Here is a 21,816-nt window from a genome sequence, read left to right on the forward strand (position 1 = left end):
ATGTACTCAAACTTGGGATATTTTTACTCTTTGCAGGCATGTGTTCTACTGACTGGACTATCCAAGCACAACTCATGACTCATCCTCACAGCTTTACTTCCCTGCACTGTGCCTAAGCTACATCTCTGCAATACCCTTAGGAGTGCTAGAACAGCAATTCTGGCAGAAGAACTTCTGTGAAGTTGGGAAGTGAGGAGATGAGGTACTGGTGAGAGTAAAGCTGTGATAACTGGGTTGGGAGATGTGCCTGGGTGGCTCAGTCGGTAGAACTGGCCCGTGAAAGGCAAAGTTCCAGAGTTCAAGTCTCAGTCTTACACACAGTACTGATCTGCCAGGAAGTTTCATAACATTTTCTTCAATTGCCCGATGATGTATTTAGCAACTCTGTCAGATGTACAAAAGGAAAGTATGTGTAACTTTGACCACAACTGGAAGCGCATATGCAGAGGGGCCAATGCTGAAATTGGAAAGTGGTTATCTGTACTTCCATATTGGGGAAATACACAGCCACCCAGGACTGTACTCATACTCAATTGGTAATGTCCAAATTTGCCTCTACTAGTAAACTACGACAACTGCTGCTGTTTATCTGGGCTGATTTGGACTGACGTTACACAGCACACATGGTTTCTGCTTAAAACCTTAACTAAAATACGCAACAACTGCATATCAATTTTCATTTGGAATTTTGGCTATTACTAATTTCCTTCAAGAACTATTATTATTTGATTTTGTGCACTAGTAGTTCAATTTTAAGTTGTTTTTACAGAAGTTTACTCTGTGCAATAAATCTCATTAGCCTTAAAGTGAGGGTTACAACAAATGTCCACACTTACGTATCTAATGTTAGTGTAAGAATGGTAATATGTCTAAATACAAAACAATGTCCACAACATGAGAAAAAGAAACCTTATGATAATATCCATACACATCATGAGTGATAAACTTCACATTTCATAAATAACTAGAGATAAAACAATGACGTGATAGGAAATGGAATGAACACATTAAACATGCCACGGGGGAGGCTGGGGGGGGGGGGGGGGAGGGGGGGTTTGAAAGTTTAAAATTTGTTTGGAGGATTCCGAAGTCATGCAGTGTACCTATCAAGGGAACTGAATACCAAACCCTCAAGGGACCTACTGATGTACCTAACTGCAGTAATTACAGATACTGAAGAACTTCAAATATATGCTGCTCAGACCATAACAGGTCAGCAGGTCTATACTTCACATGGGAATGATAGTCATCACAGTCATTAGAACAAAGGTGGACAGCTGAAGAGAGTCACTATTAAAAGTAGACTGCGTAAAAATTCCTACTACCCCCCCCCCCCCCTTTCTCTCTCTCTCTCTCTCTCTCTCTCTCTCTCTCTCTCTCTCTCTCTCTCTCTCTGTGTGTGTGTGTGTGTGTGTGTGTGTGTGTGTGTGTCTTTCTCTCTGTCCCTCCCTCACCAGTTATTTGATGTGGTGATTGGTTACCTGTCCTCCTTCCATTACGTGTATTCCACCCACTGGCAAAATTTTCTTGTAAATATATGCCCTATGGTTTGAAATGACCTCTGTCAGCTATTATGTGAAATGCCACAAAGCATGAAGGATAACATCTTGAAAGTAAAACTTCAAAATACAGTATCTGTTAAGAAAGACTTACAGTTTTCTGTGTACATCATCAACTGAGAGGGAATTGTGCCAGATCCAGCAAATTAATATGCCATAGAAGACTTGATGCCACCCAAGAGAAAGAAGTAATTAAATGCCATATTTGGCTTCTATGGGGTTTGTCCTTGATCAACAATTTAGCATTACTACTTTCGATAATAAACCAAGATGAATTTATATGAGGTCTAGGTTCAACTGAAAAGTGACAGTGAAACCAATAAATGTTAGTGGGTTCTGATAGCTATACAGGATTTGGCAACACTTAATAAAGTAAAACTTAATTTTCCCACAACTGGAAGAGTCATCTGATTATTATAACATCTGGTACTGAAAATCAGTCACTAATTTGCCATCTTAAGAACAAAACGAAGGCCCATAATTTAAACTAACAAACAGTTACTTTCATAAGAAAGTTGAAGAGAATTCAGACTTACAAAAAAAAAATCTATAAAGGTGAAATCTTCGGAAAAACTAAAGAAACTGAAGAACATTTCCATCTGTGCCCTAAACACAAATCTGTAAATCTACGGCTATATTTCAAGTAATTAATTGCATTTCCAAATTTTTCTCAATTGTTTCCATCCTGGATTTTTTGTTAAATTTTTCTGATTCAAGAGAGTTTTGTTTTTATGTGTCACAACATTCTTTTCATACTTTTCTTATCTTTTATTCCCGAAACCAAAGTAACTTTTCTCTGAAACGGTCAAAACACTTGAGTATCCTCTAAGCAATAACACACTGACATAATGGGATTTAACATGATACACCACACAGAAACTGAAAAGAGATATGTATCTGTCTCCCACATTTTCATTAAATCAAATAATGGAAAATCGATGATGGAATCATGACAATACTACGAAAAAGAAAGATTGCTACTCACGTATAGAGGAAATGTTGAGTCACAGAAACACACAACGAAACGGCTGTATACATATTGAGTTTTCAGCCAAAAGGACTATTTCTAAAGTAGACAATGCACACACATTTATACCAGCACAACTCACACATACATGACCATCGAATATGGCCACTGTGGTCAAACTGCTAATGACAGAGCCTGATGGAAGAAGCAATCTGGGAGGTGGGGGAAAAGAGGAGGCTGGGGTGGGGAGGAGGAGGGATAGCAGAGTAGGGGGTGTGGGAAGGTAAAGTGCGGCTTTTGGGAGTATGCAAGGACATGGGGTGACAGGTGCAGTTGGGAGGTTTGAGGGGAGGAACAGATATTTTGTTGGTTGTCATGCCCTTGTACAACACAGCACAGAGGTTGCAGCTTAGCCATGTAGATCATATGACTGCTTCACAGGCAGCCCTGCCTTTGATGGGATAGATGATCCTTGTGACCAGACTGGAATAGGTGGAAGTGGAAGGATGTATGGAACAGGTGTTGCATCTAGGTCTACTGCAGGGATGTTAGCCATGAGGCAAGGGATTGGCAGAAGGCATGGAATAGGGATGGATGAGGATATTGTGTAGGTTTTCTGAGTAGTGGAATACCACTATGGGAGACATGGGGAGAATAGTGCATAGGATATTCCTCATTTCACAGCACAATAAGAAGTTATTGAGACACTGGCGCAGAACACGATTCAATTGTTCCAGTCCTGGGTGGTACTGAGTCACGAGGGGAGTGTTCCTTTGTGGCCAGACAGTGGTACTCTGGGAAGCGGGACCTCAATGTAGAGATAATGCACAGGAGATCTGTTTCTGTACAAAGTTGGGAGGGTAATATTGGTCTGTGAAGGCCTTAGCGAGACCCTTGGTGTATCTGGAGAGGGAAAGCTTGTCACTACAGAGGCAGTGGCCATGGGTGGCTAAGCTGTATGAAAGGGATTTCTTGGTGCGGAATGGGTAGTAATTGTTGAAGTGTAGGGATTGCTGGTGGTTGGTATGTTTGATACGGATGGGGGTACCTATAGCAGAGGTCATCATCGAGGAAGGTGGTTTGTTGGGTTGAGGACAGCCAAGAGAAGCGAATGAGTAAGATGAGGTTCTAAAAGAATATAGACAGGGGTCCTCGCCCTTGGTCCACATCATGATGTCATCAACAAATCTGGACCAGGTGAGGGGTTTGCGATTCGGGCTGGTTAGGAAAAATGCCTCTAGATGGTCCATGAGTAGGTTGGCATAGGATGGTACCATGTGGGTGCTCATTGCTGTCCTGTGGATTTGTTTGTAAGCAATGCCTTCTACGATGATGCAATTGTGGATGATACAACTGGTCACAGTGAGCAAGAAGATGTTTGTAGGTCAGGAATCAGGCAGATGTTGGGAAAAGTAGTGTTCAATAGTAGCAAGGCCATGGGCATCAGGGATGCTAGTGCAGAGGAAGGTGGCATCAATAGTGATGAGCAGGGCACTGTGTGGTAAAGGAACAGGAACTGTGGAGATTTGTGGAGGAAATGGTTTGTGTTTTCTACACTGGAGGGTAGGTTATGGGTAATAGGCTGAAGGTATTGGTCCACAAGAGGAAAGATTATCTCAGTGGGGACACACTAACTGGCCACAAAGGGGCATTCTATGTGGTTTGGTTTATGGACTTTAGGAAGAATATAGGAGGTAGTAGTGTGGGGAGTGGTAGGGGAGAGGAAAGAGATAAGACTCAGTGGAGAGGTTCTGGGATGGGGTTACAGATTAGAGGAGAGACTGGAGACCCTGTTGGATTTCTGGAATAGGGTCACTGTGGTAGGGATTGTACGTGGATGCATCTGATAACTGGTGGAGTCCTTCCACCGAGTAATCCCTGAGGTTCAGAACCACAGTGGAGGAGCCCTTGTCTGCAGATAGGATTTTAATGTCAGGATCTTTTTTAGGTGGTGGATTGTGGTTCTTTCTGTGGGCACAAGGGTATGTCCCATGTTGAGGGATTTGGTAAATGATAGTAAGGCAAGGTTTGAGATTAAGAAATTCTGGAATGATAACAGGGAATGATTTAGGGGCAGTGGGGTGGCTCAGGGTTGGATGGAGAAGCAAACTGAGTCAGGCAGAGCTCAACATTGGCTGTGGGTTGAGTCCAGTTGGTAGGTTTGGTGGTGAAAAGGTGTTACCACCATAGGGCCTGGGAGACAGAGAAAAGGTCTTTAACAAGTCTAGCATGACTGAGTTTGGGAGTGGGGCAGGACTTGTTAAAGACATTCTCTCTTTCTCCCAGTCCCTTCGCCACCAAACCTACCAATCAGACTCAAACCAAAGCCAATATTGAATTCTGCCTGCCTCAGTTCACTTCTTCATCCAACCCTGAGCCACCCCACTACCTGTTAACATTCCAGAATTTCTTGACGTCAAACCTTGTCTCACCATCATTCTTCAAATTGCTTAACACTGCTAACCTTACATCTGCAAGAATCACTATCCGCCACCTCAAAACACTTCCCAACCTTACAATCCTACCTACCAACAAAGACTCCACCAATGTAGTTTTGAACAGCAGAGATTAAATGGTAGAAGGACTCCACCCGCTGTCATCAGATGTATCCACCTAAAAACCCAGCCACAATGACCTCATTTCAGAACCAGCCTCTCCTCAAATCCTTAGGCCCAAGACTATAGTACCTCTTAAGCTGCAATGCATTACATACAAGTGAGGCTTGTCTCTAATAATGCTTATCTTGCAATTGTCAATTTAGGTATGAAAACTCACAGAAAAGTTATGGTTCACAATATGATGCAGCGTACATCCATTCTGTAAATTATCAGAAACTTGCATTCTATAATTTTAAAAATCAATCATGTTATTATGTGCATTATATCTGGATAACTGTTACAGCAGAAAAGAATAGGAACAAAACATTAAGCAAAAATAAAATAAAATAATTACAAAGAATAAAGTCTAAGGTACACTGTGGCAAAACTATGAAGAGAATTGCAGTTTTTAAACCAACCTGAGTACAGATACTTTGTTGCATTGACTGTGGTTGAGATGGAATTTGAAGCTGAGGGTCTTGGGCTGGATGCTTCTGTTGCTGATGCAATAATATTTGTTGCTGGTCCTGTCGCTGCTGATTAAGAAGATGCTGACGCTGTTCCTGCAGCTGAGCAGGTTGGTGCAGTTGTGTTTGACAGTGAGTATTAAGATGGTGATGGGACTGAATTTGCTGTGTCTGTTGCCGCAGCCTTGAGGGTGGTGGTGGTGGTGGTGGTGGTGGTGGTGGTGGTGGTGGTGGTGGTGGTGGTGGTTGTGGTGGTTGTGACTGCTGCAGCTGATGGCGATGATGGTGGTGCTGCTGTTGGTGGTGTTGGTTAGGAAATTGCTGCTGATAATGATGCTGCTGCTGTGGATTTGGCGGTGGAGACTCCTGCTGTAGCAGAGTGTGTGGGCCTATTTGTACCTGTGACCTCGTTTGTTGTAGTGATGTCACTGCTGTCACATGTGGTTCACGTGACTCCACAGCACAAGATGGTCGCAAGTGGTTTTGTACTGGTGTTACAGGCTGTACCTGCATTGGTAAAATATGTGCAGAACCTTCAGCTCCGGCTGCAGCTGACGTCACAGAAGCAGATGGCAGTGGCCTTGACACTGACAGAGGTGCCAACAGCAACACCGGTGTTGTCAGTGTGAGTGTGGCAGTAGCAACTGGCGTCACCTGGATGGGAGAGGCAGAGGATACCGTGGAAGAGGATGTCACCAACGTAGGACAGTCTGCAGTGGATGCTGCTGTCAATGTTCCTGCAACCTTGGCCAGTATACTTTCCAGGTAGCGTTCTGTGCGTAAACTCCGCTCGCGGAACTCGAACAGTAGATCTAGCTTGTATACACATTCTTCACAGACCATCTTGGGTAATCGATCAGTACTGGCAACCTACAAAACACACATATATTACATTAGAGGGATGATTTTAGAATCACTGTAGGCCACAGTCAGTTATAGCACACTCACATACAAAATGTGTAATATTTTCAAAAACAATGCAGCTACACAGACTTACTTCATCCCTTCAGTAGTTAACTTAAGACAATTTTTTTTCCTTGCTTGTAACAGGAGTAACTACCTTTTTGGAACTGTATCACATCTCTGTATATATAGCTCAATTATGCACTTATTGCATGTATTATTCACTGACAATAAATTTCATTTTACAAAGAGATCAGTCTCAAGAACTTACCAGTAGGTCTCCATCTCAACCTGTATAGCCCTTCTTACAACAGTTCTCTATATCAAAGACTTTTCCATACCCATGAAACAATAACATCAATGATTTGACAAACAAACAGTGACATGTACCTTGCTGGAGCATTGGGGCCACAGTGGTTACTGATAGTTTGAAGCAACTTCTAAGAAATGGTCAGAGAATTTAAGCAATGCAATGTGAGTTAGTTAGTTACTTACTTGTTCCATTCATTTTCACAGAGAACTCTACACAGCAGAAAAAGGTTCAAAGAGGGGCTTATGCAGGAAATAAATTTATTTTATTATAGATTGTCAATTTCTTAAGCCACACGATCACACATTCTGTCAAGGAACTTCAGATTCCAGAATAACAGGATACTCTTTTGACCACTGGTACTGCACTGACAAGAGACCAGCAGTAGAATAAGAAAAACTTTGTCTCCTCATTTTCAATGGAAAGTTTTATGTAAGATCTCATACATTTGCAAATTTAGTCAAATATATAACACCCTATACTTCGCAGGCAAGAAAACAAATATTGGGGGTGTATAAGAAATTTCGGTTCTGTTAATCCATCAATAGCAAAAATGGATCACTTGAGAGTTTGCAGATTTCTATAATCTTTATCACCTCATTTCATCAACACTTTATTCTCCTAACTTGGCACTGCACTCAGTACATCCATTATTATTCTCATTTCAATGCTATAGGCATACCTCATAATCTTAGCACAAGTGAAATTTGTGAATGTATTTAGGGACTCTTGGTAGTGAGAAAGCATTTGTCTTGGATGGAGAATCATCAAGATATGTAAAAGTAACTTTGAATGTGCCCCAGAGGAGTGTGTTGGAACCCTTGCAGTTCATGTCATATATTAATCAACTTGTGAACATATTAATAGTAACATCAAACTTATCTCAGGAGATGCAGTTATCTGTAATGACGTATTGTCTGAAGAAAGCGGAAAAAATATTAAGAAAGATCATGATAAAATTTCAGAATGGCACAAAGACTGACAACTTTCTTTAAACGTTCAGAAATTTAAAATTGTACTCTGCACAAAAGAAAATAATGTGATATCCTATGAATACAATACAAATTAGTCACAACTAAAATCGGTCAACACATAAGAATACCTCGATGGCATGGGGGGGCACATAGATGCACTGTGTAAAAAGATAAACAAACAGATCTTCATCATGCATAAAACAGCTAAGACTGTGGATGATAAAGTCCTCAGATCAATGTATTATGGACTTGTCTTCCCACATTTGTCTTATTCAGCTCATATATGGGGAAGTGCACAAGCTGGCTGCTTAAAAAGAACATTCACAATTCAGAAAAGGGCAGTGAGATGCATTGCAAAAATACCATCAAGACAGACCTGAAGCAAGTTTTTGTACACTATAATATTATGACAGTATATTCACTGTACATATACCAAAGCGTAATGGCGGTAAGGTCAAGCGATAAACACCTCCTAAATAAAGATGTACACAAACACAGTACAAGAGGAAATGAAAATTACTGCGTAATAAACAGAAATCTAAAACTGCCCATGACTGCCCCTGAAGAAGCAGGCATAAACTCCCCAAAATCATTAAAAAAGAAACAGACCTAAAATGTTTTACAAATCATCTGAAACTATATCTCACAGAGAAATGTATATACAGTTTGAATGAATACTAAGGTGATGTTTAAATATGTTATATCATTACTGAAATATACCTTTAAAAATTATCATTTCTGTAAGTTATTTGGGTTTGTGTGTATATATAATGTAATACCTTTGTATTCTTACAGACTATTTCTGTTTAATTATTTGTATCATTCATATATATAGAAATCAAGTTTGATGTTGATAGCCTATTGTATGACACACCCAATACTCTCAGCTGGATTTTCAGCTGGAGTCCATGGGCAAAGAATAAATAAAAAAATAATGGGACAGTCACGTGGGCTAAAATATAGGTAAAAAGTGTGGCAATCTCCAGTTCATTAGTAGAACAGCAGGAAAACGCAATCAGTCTACGAAAGAGACTAGTTTGTGAAAGACTAATGTGGTATATCCTAGAATACTGTTCAAGTATGTGGGACCCTTACCAAATAGAACTAATGGAGGATACCGAAAACATACAACAAGGGGCATCACAGATTGTTGCAGGTTTGTTTGACCAATGGGAGAACATCAAGGACATGCAGAAAAACTTGAACTGACAAATACTTGAATGTACAAGCAAACTATCCTGAGAAAGCCTACTTAGTTTCAAGAACTAAGGTTAAATGGTGAAGCTAGGAACAATAACAAGTATTTACTACTCCCATAGGTGTTGCAAACACAATATTAGACGATTTAAAGGTATGCACAGAGACATTTACGCCCCATACATAAATAGAACAGAAAAAAAGTGCTAATAACTGGCACAATGGTAAGTACCCTCTTCCCTACACTTCGCATATGGATGTAGATTCAGATATCTACAGATTTTACTGTAAGTTTTCAAACACTAACACCTTTCTCCTACACAATAACCTGATGTTCACAATTCCCATGACTGTGTTTTGTATATTTAGTAGAAATGCACCACCATACAATGTGGTGAATGTCAACTAGAAAAAAATGCACTTGGATGTAAATATTTATTACTAATTGAATAAAATATATGTGCTAAATGTACATAGGGTATTATTCACCTTCTCTATTGGTGATCTTTCATGAGCTGAATTTATTAGCCCGCTGACTAGTTCCTTCTTGATCTCTGCCTTAACGTCATGTAGTTCAAAGATGTGTTTCTTAATCTCATGCCTAGCTGCTAGCTATTCCCTGTATCAAAGAGGTTATCACAAATTTTTATTTCTGTCACTTCTTTGATGGTGCTATCCTGGAAACCATGTGTCTCTTTAACAAGAGATGCTTCATCGAATGCAGTGTCTGTTTTCCAGAGCATGTTCTGCTACCACTGATTTCTCAGGACACCACAGGGGGCAAAAAAAAAAAAAAAACACCCCACTCATGCTCTACATTCACTGTTCAGTAATAAGTAAAGCCTGTCCAATGTAGCACTGTCCACATACGAACACTATTTTATATATCTCTGGTGTTCCAAGGCCTATATTATCTATCACAGACCTCATGAGTTGTCAAATCATTGATGGTGGCCTGAAGACGGAACCAAGTTTATGCTTCTTTAGGAACTATATAATCTTTCACTTGCTGAGCCACAGAACGGCAAAACAACAAGCTTCTTCATGTCCTCCTCAGGGGCCTTCCATGCATGTGCCTTCTGTGAAATGGGTTGCAAAATTTTTTGTTGTAGCTGATTTTCCTTAAAAACTTTTGATAAGAGGCTCAGTTGTTCCAGCAAGTTTTCAGCATCCAAGACAATTGCTGCTTGATGCATAATGGTCCTCAGAGCAGAACTTTACTGTCTGGTAGTCTGCAGGTACCAGTCCTTGTGGGGGGGGTGGGTTTCCAGTAAACACTGTGGCTGAGGCACTCATTTCCTTAGATGAGGACATCAAGAGCCCACAAGGCACCATCCATCTTTATTTCTATTGTGAACTTGATGTTATGATGAATGTTGCTGATGTGATAAAAGAACACTCCCAGCTTTTCACATTCATGTGGCCAGGCAGTAAATGTGTCATCTACATAACAGTAAAAGCAACTAGGCTCTGCAGGAACTGTGTCCAAAGCAATGTCCTCAGAGTACTCTATAAACAAGTTGGCTATAACTGGAGGATGTGTTGTGTTGCACAATGAACATCATCTTGGTGGGCATTAATGTGGGCAACAGCATTGGTGATGCAAGCGACAAGTTCTTCACACGTACCCATCTTTGTTGCATGCACATTCCCCTTTAACCAGCCCCATAAATAAAGGATAATGGTGTTAGGTCAGGTGACATGGCAGGCCAATTAATGGGTCTGCTACGGCCAACCCACCATTGTAGAGACATGTTATTCAGGTAGTGAGATACTTGTCTGGTAGAGTGAATTGGTGACCTAGCATGGTGCAGGTACATCTGCCTTCGCTGGTCTAATGTCACGAGTTCCAAAAGTGCAGGTAGGTCTTCTATCAGGCAATGTGTGCATGCTTTGGCTGACATGTAACTTGGCAGGAACACAACCCTATCACTGGGTCACCATACCATGCTCAGTATTCACTGGAAACCTTCTTGGAACCTTGTTTCCCTGGTGTCATGTGGGTTCTCCAACATCCATGTATGAGAACTGCAGGTGTTCATGATACTTTTGCATGTAAATGTAGCCTCATATGTAAATTAAGTGTACTGCATAATGTTTCTGTGTACAGCCAACAATTCACAAAATTGTTGCCTGCCTACTGAGTCACCTGAAGTCAGATGGATGGGCTGCACAAGGAATGGGTATAAGCCCTTAGAATGTAACATATGCCACACTGATATTTGTGGAATATGGAATCCGTTGTACCATTGGAGTAATATCTTCCCATTCTTCAACTGATTGGACGGCCTCACGTTCTGATGTTATGTGTACAGTGGGTACTATTCCAGATTCACAAAATGTTTGAAAATCCCTAGGAAATGCTCTGGCACAGGGGATTCATGGAACAGGAAAATGTCTCTGGCATTTTCTTACAGCCACACGGCCTCTGCCATTACAATACCTGCACAAAAACAACTAGGCTGCATGGGTGAACGTATTCGCCGTGTCGGTATTCGCATACTCAATGGACTTGCCCAATTAAACAACACTCAAGCACGACATGCACACGGTCTCACAACTGCTCACTGATCCAGCCCATGATCTGTCCCACCATTATTCTGTCCATCACAGCATCTACATAGCATTTCAGCAAGTAATATTCACATTTTTCTTTATAATCATTTATGTATGTGTGCAGTCTTCAACCCGCTCCAGTTCCGTAACAATCAAAAATCGGACACACATTTATAGGACTTTTACAGTTTATTTTCACATGTAGAATCATCTCACAAATTATGAGACATTCCTTCTGAATCACCCTGTATAGTACTGCAGTGAGCACTGGTGACACCATACACAGCAGTAGAAATTACACAACAGCTGCAATTTGACAATGGCCAGAAGCACTAAGCAAAAAGCTCCAATTCACATGGTTGAAAGCTTGAAATAATTTTGTAAGTAGGCCTGTATATCTCCATGAAACCATGAGTTTGTACAGCGAAAAATTGTCTGTTACTGTATTGTTTCTTCCCTGCATACTTGTTAGGAAATTCAAAGTGGAGGAGAAGCAGGAACACAAGTGTATTATTACTATCTTCTCAGTAGTTGCGCATGTAAGTCAATATGTTAAGTCTCCGCAAGACAGCTAACTAATATTTACCCTAAAAATTGCACTTAACACTTTTCCACATTTTATACAGAGAATTACAACTACGAGATTTGAAAAGTGCAGTTCTGTTCCTGCGAGATAACGGGATGTTAAGTCCAACTTGCAAAATTTAAACTTTCCATCATATTCATAATACCCATACATGGCATCATTTTTGGCTGGAGGGCAGCAAGCCTGCTCAAACCCATGACCAATTTAGGAAGTTTTAAATGGATATGCGCTCTTTTTAATACTGCCTAAATCATCCATGGGTTGATGCAATCTGCCACACTAGTTTAAAAAAAAAAAAAACAAAAAAAACCGGCTGTGTGTGTGTGTGTGTGTGTGTGTGTGTGTGTGTGTGTGTGTGTTCAGCTGAACGTATTACTACAGCTATATCAAGCATCCTCTGTCAACACACACACACAAACACAAAAAAGAGGCTCCATAACACGACATAGCACATAAAATTCAACAAAATCTGCAAAAAGAATGACTAAATTCCACATTACATTAAAGTAAAAGGTTAAAAACAGTTCTGCAATGGCATAAAAGAAAAAATTATTTGCAGAACGGTATTGGTTACTAAACACAATTAAGATACTATATTAAAAAAAAAAAAAAAAAAAAAAGATACCTAAACATGATACTGTAAGAAACTCATTTAGAATTAGCACACAACAGAGGGAACTCAGTAGTTCCCATGGCACTGATAGAAAAATCTTAACGCGACACATACACAGCAGTGAAATATTTACAAAATCAGAAGAAACAGAAAATAATGAAACTAATGATAAAAAAGACACAAAAATACATTTACATTTGGCATGTGAAACCACAAGAATATTAACACATTTCCACTCATATTTAGTCAACCTGACAGACAGAACTACGAACAAGAAAAAATGCTCTTGGAAAAATGGTTGAAACTCTGCACCAACAGCAAGGTAAACAACCAATACACAAACATTTCAGAGTAGAAACTGAACACATCCTCACATCGGAACAACAACATAATAATTGTGAAATACACATAGGACTGATGAAAGAATTAGTAAAAGAAATAAAGAGCATAATTTAAAAAATTGGAAAACACATAATAAGAACAACTGAACAGAAGCAGCCACAATGAAAACGTTAAAACAAAAGTTTATAAACAATAACACTGTAAAACAAGATCAAACACTGGAAATGTAACAGTACTTATGGGCAAAGAATAATACATCACAAAAACCAATGGATACACAAACTCCAACACAACACAAAAACTGAAATCAGATCCAAATACATGATTTCAGGCAAACCTGAAATGAACACTGAAAAACATCAAATTTGTAGTTACTGATAAACAGAAATACTACATAACACAGAAAAACCCATAAGCACTGACACTCTGCAGCCAACCAAAAATACATAAAGGCAGCATGCGAGTGAGACCCGTTATTAACTTCAGGAAAGCCCCGACGTATTACATAGCCATACATCTTCCAAAGTTAACCACAAAACACTACAAAACAGAAAACAACAGAACAGTGATAAACAAAGACCTAATAGAACACTTCCAAAACATACAGGTACCACACACAGCATCAATGTTTCATTTGACATAGAAAAAAATGTACAGCTCCACCCTTATCACCGAAACAATAAGCATTGTAGAACGAAATCTCACATTCCACAGCAGCTTCACTACAGAAACAACAAATATGTTGAGACTGACAACCAAACAAAACTAATTCCAGTTTGAAAATTAATATTATCTGCAAAATGATAGACTGCCCATGGGATCCCCAATAACAGGAATATTAGCAAGTATTTTTACCAGTAATCTAAAAAAAACTGTATTTGTAAATAAAACAGTATTTGAAATAAAACTGTATTTGAAAAGATAACCGCTAATAAAAGATTTAAAATCACATATTGGTACAGATATGTGAACGACATTATTTGTCTCGTACATGAGCCAAACAAAAAATTGATGAACTCTACTCTGAAATCAACAAAGCACACCCAAACTTAAAATTCACACACATGAAAGAAAAAGAAAATCAAATATATTTCCCTGATAGAACAATAATAAAAGAAAATGGCAAACATATATTTAACATCTTCAGAAAACCAACAGCCACAGACACAATAATCCATTCCACACCTAATCATCTCCACAACCAGAAGCTTGCAGCACTAAGACATGTGTTGCAATGTTGCATAGATTAAACAGCATCCCATCCAACAAAAGAAACTATGAAAAAGAAATGAGTCAGTCATAAAAAATGACTAGGAACAATGGGTATGACACACATGTAGTACACAGATTCAATCAAAAAATAAAAACACAAATACAAAACACACACATTTCCAGAATATCACAAGATGCAAGCTCACAAACACACTCAACAAACATACTACATAATGACATCATCACACAGAAAAGAAGCAGGTGGTACACTATGACTTACACACATAAATTAACACACAGAGTGGCAAACATACCTAAGAAACAGGGCTTCCAAATAGCATATAAAACTATGCAAAACCCTACAGCCTAACTTAAGCCAACCAAAAATCGAGAGGGATGAATTCCAGGGATCAGGAATGTACGAACCTGAATATCAAAGTTGTAATGCAATATACACAGGCATAACATGCAGGAATTTTAAAATGTGGTACAAAGAACAAATCAGGTGTTGGTAGTACGAAACATGCCATTCCACATTTCCAGAGCACTTTAAACACCGTAACCACCCTCCTGCAAACATGGGACAAGTTTTTAAAATAACCAGAATAAACAACAATGACAAATACCTTAACAAATGCGAGAAAACTTCCACATCCAGAGCCATTTCTGGAAATAAACACATGTTTTCCGTAATATTACACACAAATGTGCCAGTATTGCAACTATAATCTTAAGTTCAAATTTTGGAAACATGACTTACACCTTTACCTCTTTGAAACAGAATCAATGAAAAATTTTAAGTGCTTTGGAGCAATGACTGTTATTCAGCACTGAAATATCTACTCATGTCAATGCAATGCACTCAAAAAGTATTATTTTTAGAATAAATGGTTAGGCTTCCTGTCTAGCAGTATTACCTGAAGAACAAATCAACAAACTTGTTTCACCATAGAGGAAAGCTTACTAACTGTTCAGTTAGTGATGGATACAACCTGACATTCTTTATGCATATAAGAAAAGAAATCAGCTAACATGATCCACAACAGAGGAGGGCTTACCGTCTGCTCATACCAAAAGTGTACCTTTTAAAAGCTACAGACTAGGGCACAATAAAACAATGGAATTAATTGGAAATCCTTGATTAGCGCAACTTGGATTAAGAGAGATGGAAGTACACAATCAGCTACTGTAGGATTTATAGAAACTGAATTAGTGACATTTGTTAAGTCTGAATGTGTAAAAAGCGAATTCGTAGAGCACTCTGAATTATTCGATATAGTTGATCATAAGGTAATATTAAATGAGCTAGAGGTGCTGTGAGTTAGAAAGACAGCTTGGTATAAATGATGTAAATACACAACCCAGAAATAAGTCATTGCAATCTTAAAAATGAACAACCATCTATCAGTAGCTCATTGATATATCCACCCCCAGAACTTTTTTCCTTCTTTCCGTACATCAACCATTTGGTACAATAGTATCGGACATGCCTGAAATACACAAAAATAATAATAGGAATACATATAACACGTTAACAAAATAGGATAGGGTAAGGTGTGGCCCTGGCAGGGCTATAGGAGATGCTATTAAACCAGAGGAAAATAAATTTCAGTACCAATGTGTGCAATACATGGAGCATCCCAGTAGTTTAACTGCATTAAGTGAATGTCTCTTATCAGTTTCTAGAGTTAAGTTAATGGTAACCAATGACTTCCTGGTGTGTCAGATGTAAGTCTGAGGAGCTCAATGCATGTTTGCATAACCTATTGTCATTAGCACAATTCATCATGACATGTTACAACACTCTTTACACATTGAGGTGAAGCAGGTTGGCACTGCAGTACACCACTGTAATTCAACAAGACAAAGCACTGTTCCAGTTTGATGGTGTCATCCATGACTATTTAAATGTTGTCTTCTGAAGGCAAGTGGGTTGGATGAACCTCCCAGGGTTCAATCAATATACTAAATGTCCATGGAAGAAAATTAAATGAAATGAAGAAACTTTAATTGTATGTTTGAAGCTTCATTGAACTTGCAACTCAGCAATGTCTGTTAAAACATACAAAGTGCTGAAATAATAAATACACTACAAGGTGCCTACAAGTAATCAACATGCAGTAACACTAATCTTAAAGAAAACAATCAGCATGAACTCGTCTTTTACTAGGATAAACGGTTACATTAAAAATAAATTATATTTTGAATGTCACATGTTTATTTTAAACGAATAATTAACAGACACATTCCACACATACAGGTCCGTCAATGAACACGAAACAGAAGCCAAACTAAACGTCAAAATGTGCATTTTGGGAGGAAAAATAATCCAGATATCACGAACAGAAAAGTCTCACATTCAATGTGTTACCTGAAGGATTACAGTTCAAAGAGAATCAGGTCCAACAATACAACAACGCCTTAGTGCAAACTTGTCGCTCAAGGTAAAAATTTTGATTATAAAGACACAAGAAAACATGCAGGCTATTCGCTTGCATACTCAAACGGTGTGTACTGTAGACACGCAGCTAGTCTTATATGTAAACAATAAATACCGTATTGTCGTGTGCACGTAAAACAGAGCTTTCGGCACATCATAAGGTATTTGATGGGCTAACGATGAGTACTTTACGTATTCCCAAACAAAGCGAAAAACAGCTGTGAACACGTCTGACAACGAAGCATACAGAATCATGAGCTGTAGATTTTAAGCAACAATCCAAATCAGCACAGTGCGTATGAAGGACCGCGATTGTTTAGATATTAAAGAAGCTAGTGCGATGCAATATGCTCAATATGGGCAGTAGGTTGCAAATTACTTTCATGCATTCTATTTTAAGGCAACTGATAGGTAAGGTTGCAGGCGGGAGGAACACAAATCTTCACTCTTCCGTTACTCTTGAGGCTTAAATTTTAGTTCAGAGCGGGCACTTTTGAGGCAATACTGCTGCGAGTAGTGAAAAGTGTCAGCATACCTGCACCGGTAAACATGCTTTTATCTTTTTGAAAATCTGACGGGTATCTCCCTCATCTTCAAAAATTGGTAACCCGACTAGGACATTTGTCTTCGCCGCGCAAAGTCTGCACAGCTCATTGAACTCCTCGGTGCTTAAAGGCACACTTTCAAGAACGGCTGTCATTTTTTTCTGTCGGGGTCCTTGCTATTGCTACAATTAGGAACATTGCGTCTTGTTCAACACGCGCGCCTCTTTCTCTAGGCGCCGGTCTTTTCTCATTGTTCCTTCTACTCAATGCCCTCGATGACATTAAGTCGTCAATACAACAAACATGTCACTTGCGTTAAACCAAAGATGCTTCTTACAGTAAATTAACCAACGATCTCCTTAAGAAAGAGACGTTGTAGCCTTGACTTGTGTCTATCCCCAGTAGTGCAATTACGGCTCCACGGACCTGAACCCTCAGGGGAAGAGCCGAATGTTGAGAGTTAATTATTTTTCTATGCTTGTTGTTATATTTCGTTTTTATTTGTAGCAATTCTCTCTATTGTATAATAACTAGATTACTAGATCATACCGAACAAAAACTGAACACCTATTTTCTCTTAAAAACAACGTAAGTGCCTTGAAAAACAGTAGATACAAAGAATAAATCCAAGCGCTGAGCTCATTGGCCACCTCACTACTGTCTCTGGGCTACTGTCGACTCTCGACCATCCACATATCACTGTAAAAGCCAATTCACGTTGTACGTCACGTCGCGTACCGCCAAAGCATTCCGCAGTGTATTTCAAGTCGCAGCATCTACATTGACCGTCCCGTTCCTTCACGTCAAGTCACAGCATTTCATTTCACTTCATTTTACTGCTCCTTTTAATCATTTGTTGTACAAAGTTTAAGTATTGTTTAGGACAAGTCATTGTTATTTACAATTCTATTAGGTAGGTTATTGTATAGTCTGTTTCTTACTTGCAGTGGTCCATTCTGTTTTAGTGTTGTGTATGCATGTTGAACATGTATATTCTGCTTTCTCCTTGTGTTATAAGGATGAATACTGTGTTTAGTTGATAAAAGATTGCTACTATTTTCTAAGAGTTCCCTAAAAATATTATTACTTGTAAAATATATAGACAAGATAGTTAAAGAATGTGAAGTTTGTTAAGTAGGGGCTTGCATGAGTTTCTTGAGGCAGCATTTTCTATGACTCTTACAATTGTCTTTTGACGTATAAAACAACTTTTGCTAGCAGATGCGTTTACCCAAAAGACTATGCCATATCACAGTAAGGATTCTGCCTGGGCGAAGTGTACACCTTTTATAGTCTCTTCCTATGTGCAACCAGAAGGAATTTTGATAGTATAACAAATGGTATTCAATTTATTTGTAATGTATTTTGCATCTTTGACCCATCTTAGATTATCTTGGATCCACATTCCAAGAAATTTTGTGGAGACCACATTTTCAGAGGTTCTGATAAACAACTCTATGTCTGGTGTTAAGAAACTTCACATTCTTCAACTATCTTGCATATGTATTTTACAAGTAATAATATTTTTAGGGAAATCTTAGAAAATAGCAGCAATCTTTTATCAACTAACCAGAGTATTCATCCTTATAACACAAGGAAGGAGCCTCCACGTGTGCACTATCTGAGGTAAGAGACCGAGAAACATCTGTCAGATAATGCTGGCGCCCCCGGAAACGTTGCAATAAAAGACAACGGCCAATCCTCCCAACACCAGAAAAGCAAAACGAATGGGCTCTTCTCAGAGCCAACTGTGACGATTGCAATCCTAAACGTAGAGGGTATCACAAAAACACAACAACAAATCATATCACAAGTTTGCCGCACGCACAAATGGGACATACTGTGCATACAAGAAACACACAAGAAAGAAAGGGCAATAAGACCAGAAATAGAAGGAATGAAATTAGCCATAGAAAATTCACATCCTATATATGGCAGCGCTGTCTTCACAAAACCTGAGATGGCCATAATATCAACTAACAGAACTACATACAATAACATAGAATTACTGACTGTCGAGTGTAGCACCTTCACCGTAACATCAGTATACAAGCCGCCCAGAGAGAAGTTCAACATGACTTTGCCGCCAAACTTCAACAACCAGAAAACACAGTTTATCTTAGGAGACTTCAACTGCCACAGCACATCATGGGGCTACAAACATACAGATGACAACGGACATAAATTAGAGCAGTGGGCGGAAATAAATAACTTATCCGTGATCCATGGTCCCAAGCTACCATGCTCGTTCAGCAGCAAAATCTGGAAGCACGAATACGACCCTGATATTTGTTTTGTAAGCGCAAACGTGAAAGACCGATGCTTAAAAACTGCGTACGCACCTCTTCCTAAGACACAACACCAACCTATCGGAATCCAAATATACATTGCTTTGAGAACAACGAAAATACCATTCTGCATTCGCTTCAACTTCAAAAACTCTGAATGAACAGAATATGCTGTGGAAGTTGATGCAGAAATAAAAAATTTACACCCAATTCCAGAAAATTTTCAAACTTTCGTAGAGACCCTCCAAAATATTTCTCACAGATACATACCTGTGGGCTGCAGAGAGAATTTCATCCCAGGTCTCTCTGACGAATCAAAGAACATCCTGAGGGAGTACAAAATGCTTTAGGAACAGGACCCTTTTAGTGACGTAGTAGTCCAATATGGAGAAACACTAATGGAAATTATTAGTGAATCAAGACAAAGGAAATGGGTCGAAACTCTGGAAACAATGGATATGACCCACAGGAGCAAAGTCACTTGGAACTTAATAAAAAAAACTTAATTGTGACTTTGGGACAGCTAAACAATGCTCTTCGGTAACACCCAATCAAATTGCCCATCAGCTCCTACTAAATGGAAAACCCAACAAGAAATGTCAGAAAACAAAAATCAGCAGAATTCAGAGTCAAGAGTCAAGCATGTTCGAAATACCATTTACCATGAAAGATCTTAATCATGCAACGAACTCAATGAAAAACGGGAAAGCAGCGGGAGTCGATGATATATGCGTGGAACAGATCAAACAGCTCGGACCTAGTGCCAAGCAATGGATCCTGCAGCTCTTTAATCATAGCTTCAAAACGTGTAAAATCCCAAAGATGTGGAGGAAATCAAAGGTAGTGGCGCTACTAAAACCTGGGAAAAACGCAGGTCAACTGAAGAACTACCGCCCAATAGCACTCCTGTGCCATCCTTCAAACTGTATGAACGAATAATCCTAAACTGCATAGCAAATATCGCAGACCAAAAGCTCATTCCCCAACAGGCTGGATTCAGAGCCGGGAAATCGTGCACCAGTCAAATCCTAGCACTCACAGAACACACAGAGGAAGGGTTTGAAAACAAACAAATAACAGGTGTAGCATTGGTGGACTTACGTTCTGCATACGACACCGTCAACGACAGAAAACTCATGGAAAAACTGTACTGTACATTTAAGGATCAACAGTTCACTAAAGTCATTGAATCTCTGCTGCAAAACAGACAGTTGTATGTAATGCTGGACGGAAAAAAAAGCCGATGGCGTCGACAAAAGAATGGTCTCGCCCAGGGCAGTGTGCTGGCCCCCATACTATTTAACCTATACACCAATGATCAACCAACACCGGAACGTACTACCCATTTCTTGTATGCCAATGATCTGGCCATTACAGCCCAAGGAAATAGCTTCGAGGAAGTAGAAGGGAAATTAGAAAGCTAGCTACAAGTAATGTCTGAATACTATAAAGAGAACTCCCTCAAACCAAATCCATCGAAGACACAGGTTAGCGCTTTCCACCTCCGCACAAAACAGGCAAACAGGAAGCTGAACGTCAACTGGAATGGCAACAAACTGGACCATACGGACAAACCAACATACCTTAGTGTCGTGCTGGATAGATCACTGACGTACAGATAGCACTGTGAAAAAACCTGCCAAAAAGTTGCTGCCAAGAATAATATTTTAAGAAAACTGACGAACAGTAAATGGGCAACTAGTCCGACTGAATTACGAACAACTGCTCAAGCACTTTGCTTCTCCACAGCAGAATATGCATGTCCTGTATGATCCCGATCCACACATGCCAAAAAGTCACTACAGTCCTTAATGAAACATGCAGGCTAACAACAGGATGCATGAAACCCACTCCACTTGGGAAAATATACAAAGCAACTGGAGTCTCATCTCCTGAATCCCGAAGAATTGCGCACGAACAAACAGAAAAATTTAAACAGATTTTCGACGAGCGCCACCCGCTGCATGGTTCTTCATGTGGACGTAGCAGACTTAAACCCCACAAGAGATTTCTCACTAGTGTATTGAACGAGCCTCTGAAGGACTACCCTTCCTCACGAGACTAGGTCTTTATCTTGTTCCCTACCTGGAAGGCACGCTCAAATAATTGCTCTCTGTTTTGTGGCTATGACTTCATCCATTCATAGGCAGGGACCCTAATACCTACAGATTCAACTTCCTTAACCAAGATGTTGTGACTAATGACATTGAATGCTTTAGAGAGGTCTAGAAATATAGCTGAGAAATGCTCTTTGCTTTCT

At 39.5% G+C, this 21,816-nt stretch overlaps 1 protein-coding gene across 1 annotated transcript in view; it reads right to left on the reverse strand.

The window, feature by feature from the left end:
- The window catches only part of LOC126267176 (zinc finger and SCAN domain-containing protein 2-like), a 161,675-nt gene extending 143,793 nt beyond the window's left edge, over positions 1 to 17,882 (reverse strand). Inside the window, exons 1-2 of the mRNA XM_049972138.1 lie at positions 17,259 to 17,882; positions 5,543 to 6,460 (exon numbers count right to left, since the gene is read on the reverse strand). Coding sequence (XP_049828095.1) covers positions 5,543 to 6,460; positions 17,259 to 17,423 — 1,083 coding nt within the window. The 5' untranslated portion in view covers positions 17,424 to 17,882. The remainder of the gene's footprint in view (positions 1 to 5,542; positions 6,461 to 17,258) is intronic.
- Between the last annotated feature and the right edge of the window lie 3,934 nt (positions 17,883 to 21,816).

This window comes from Schistocerca gregaria, chromosome 4 (genome assembly GCF_023897955.1).
Source record: "Schistocerca gregaria isolate iqSchGreg1 chromosome 4, iqSchGreg1.2, whole genome shotgun sequence".
NCBI classification, from domain to species: Eukaryota; Metazoa; Arthropoda; class Insecta; order Orthoptera; family Acrididae; genus Schistocerca; species Schistocerca gregaria.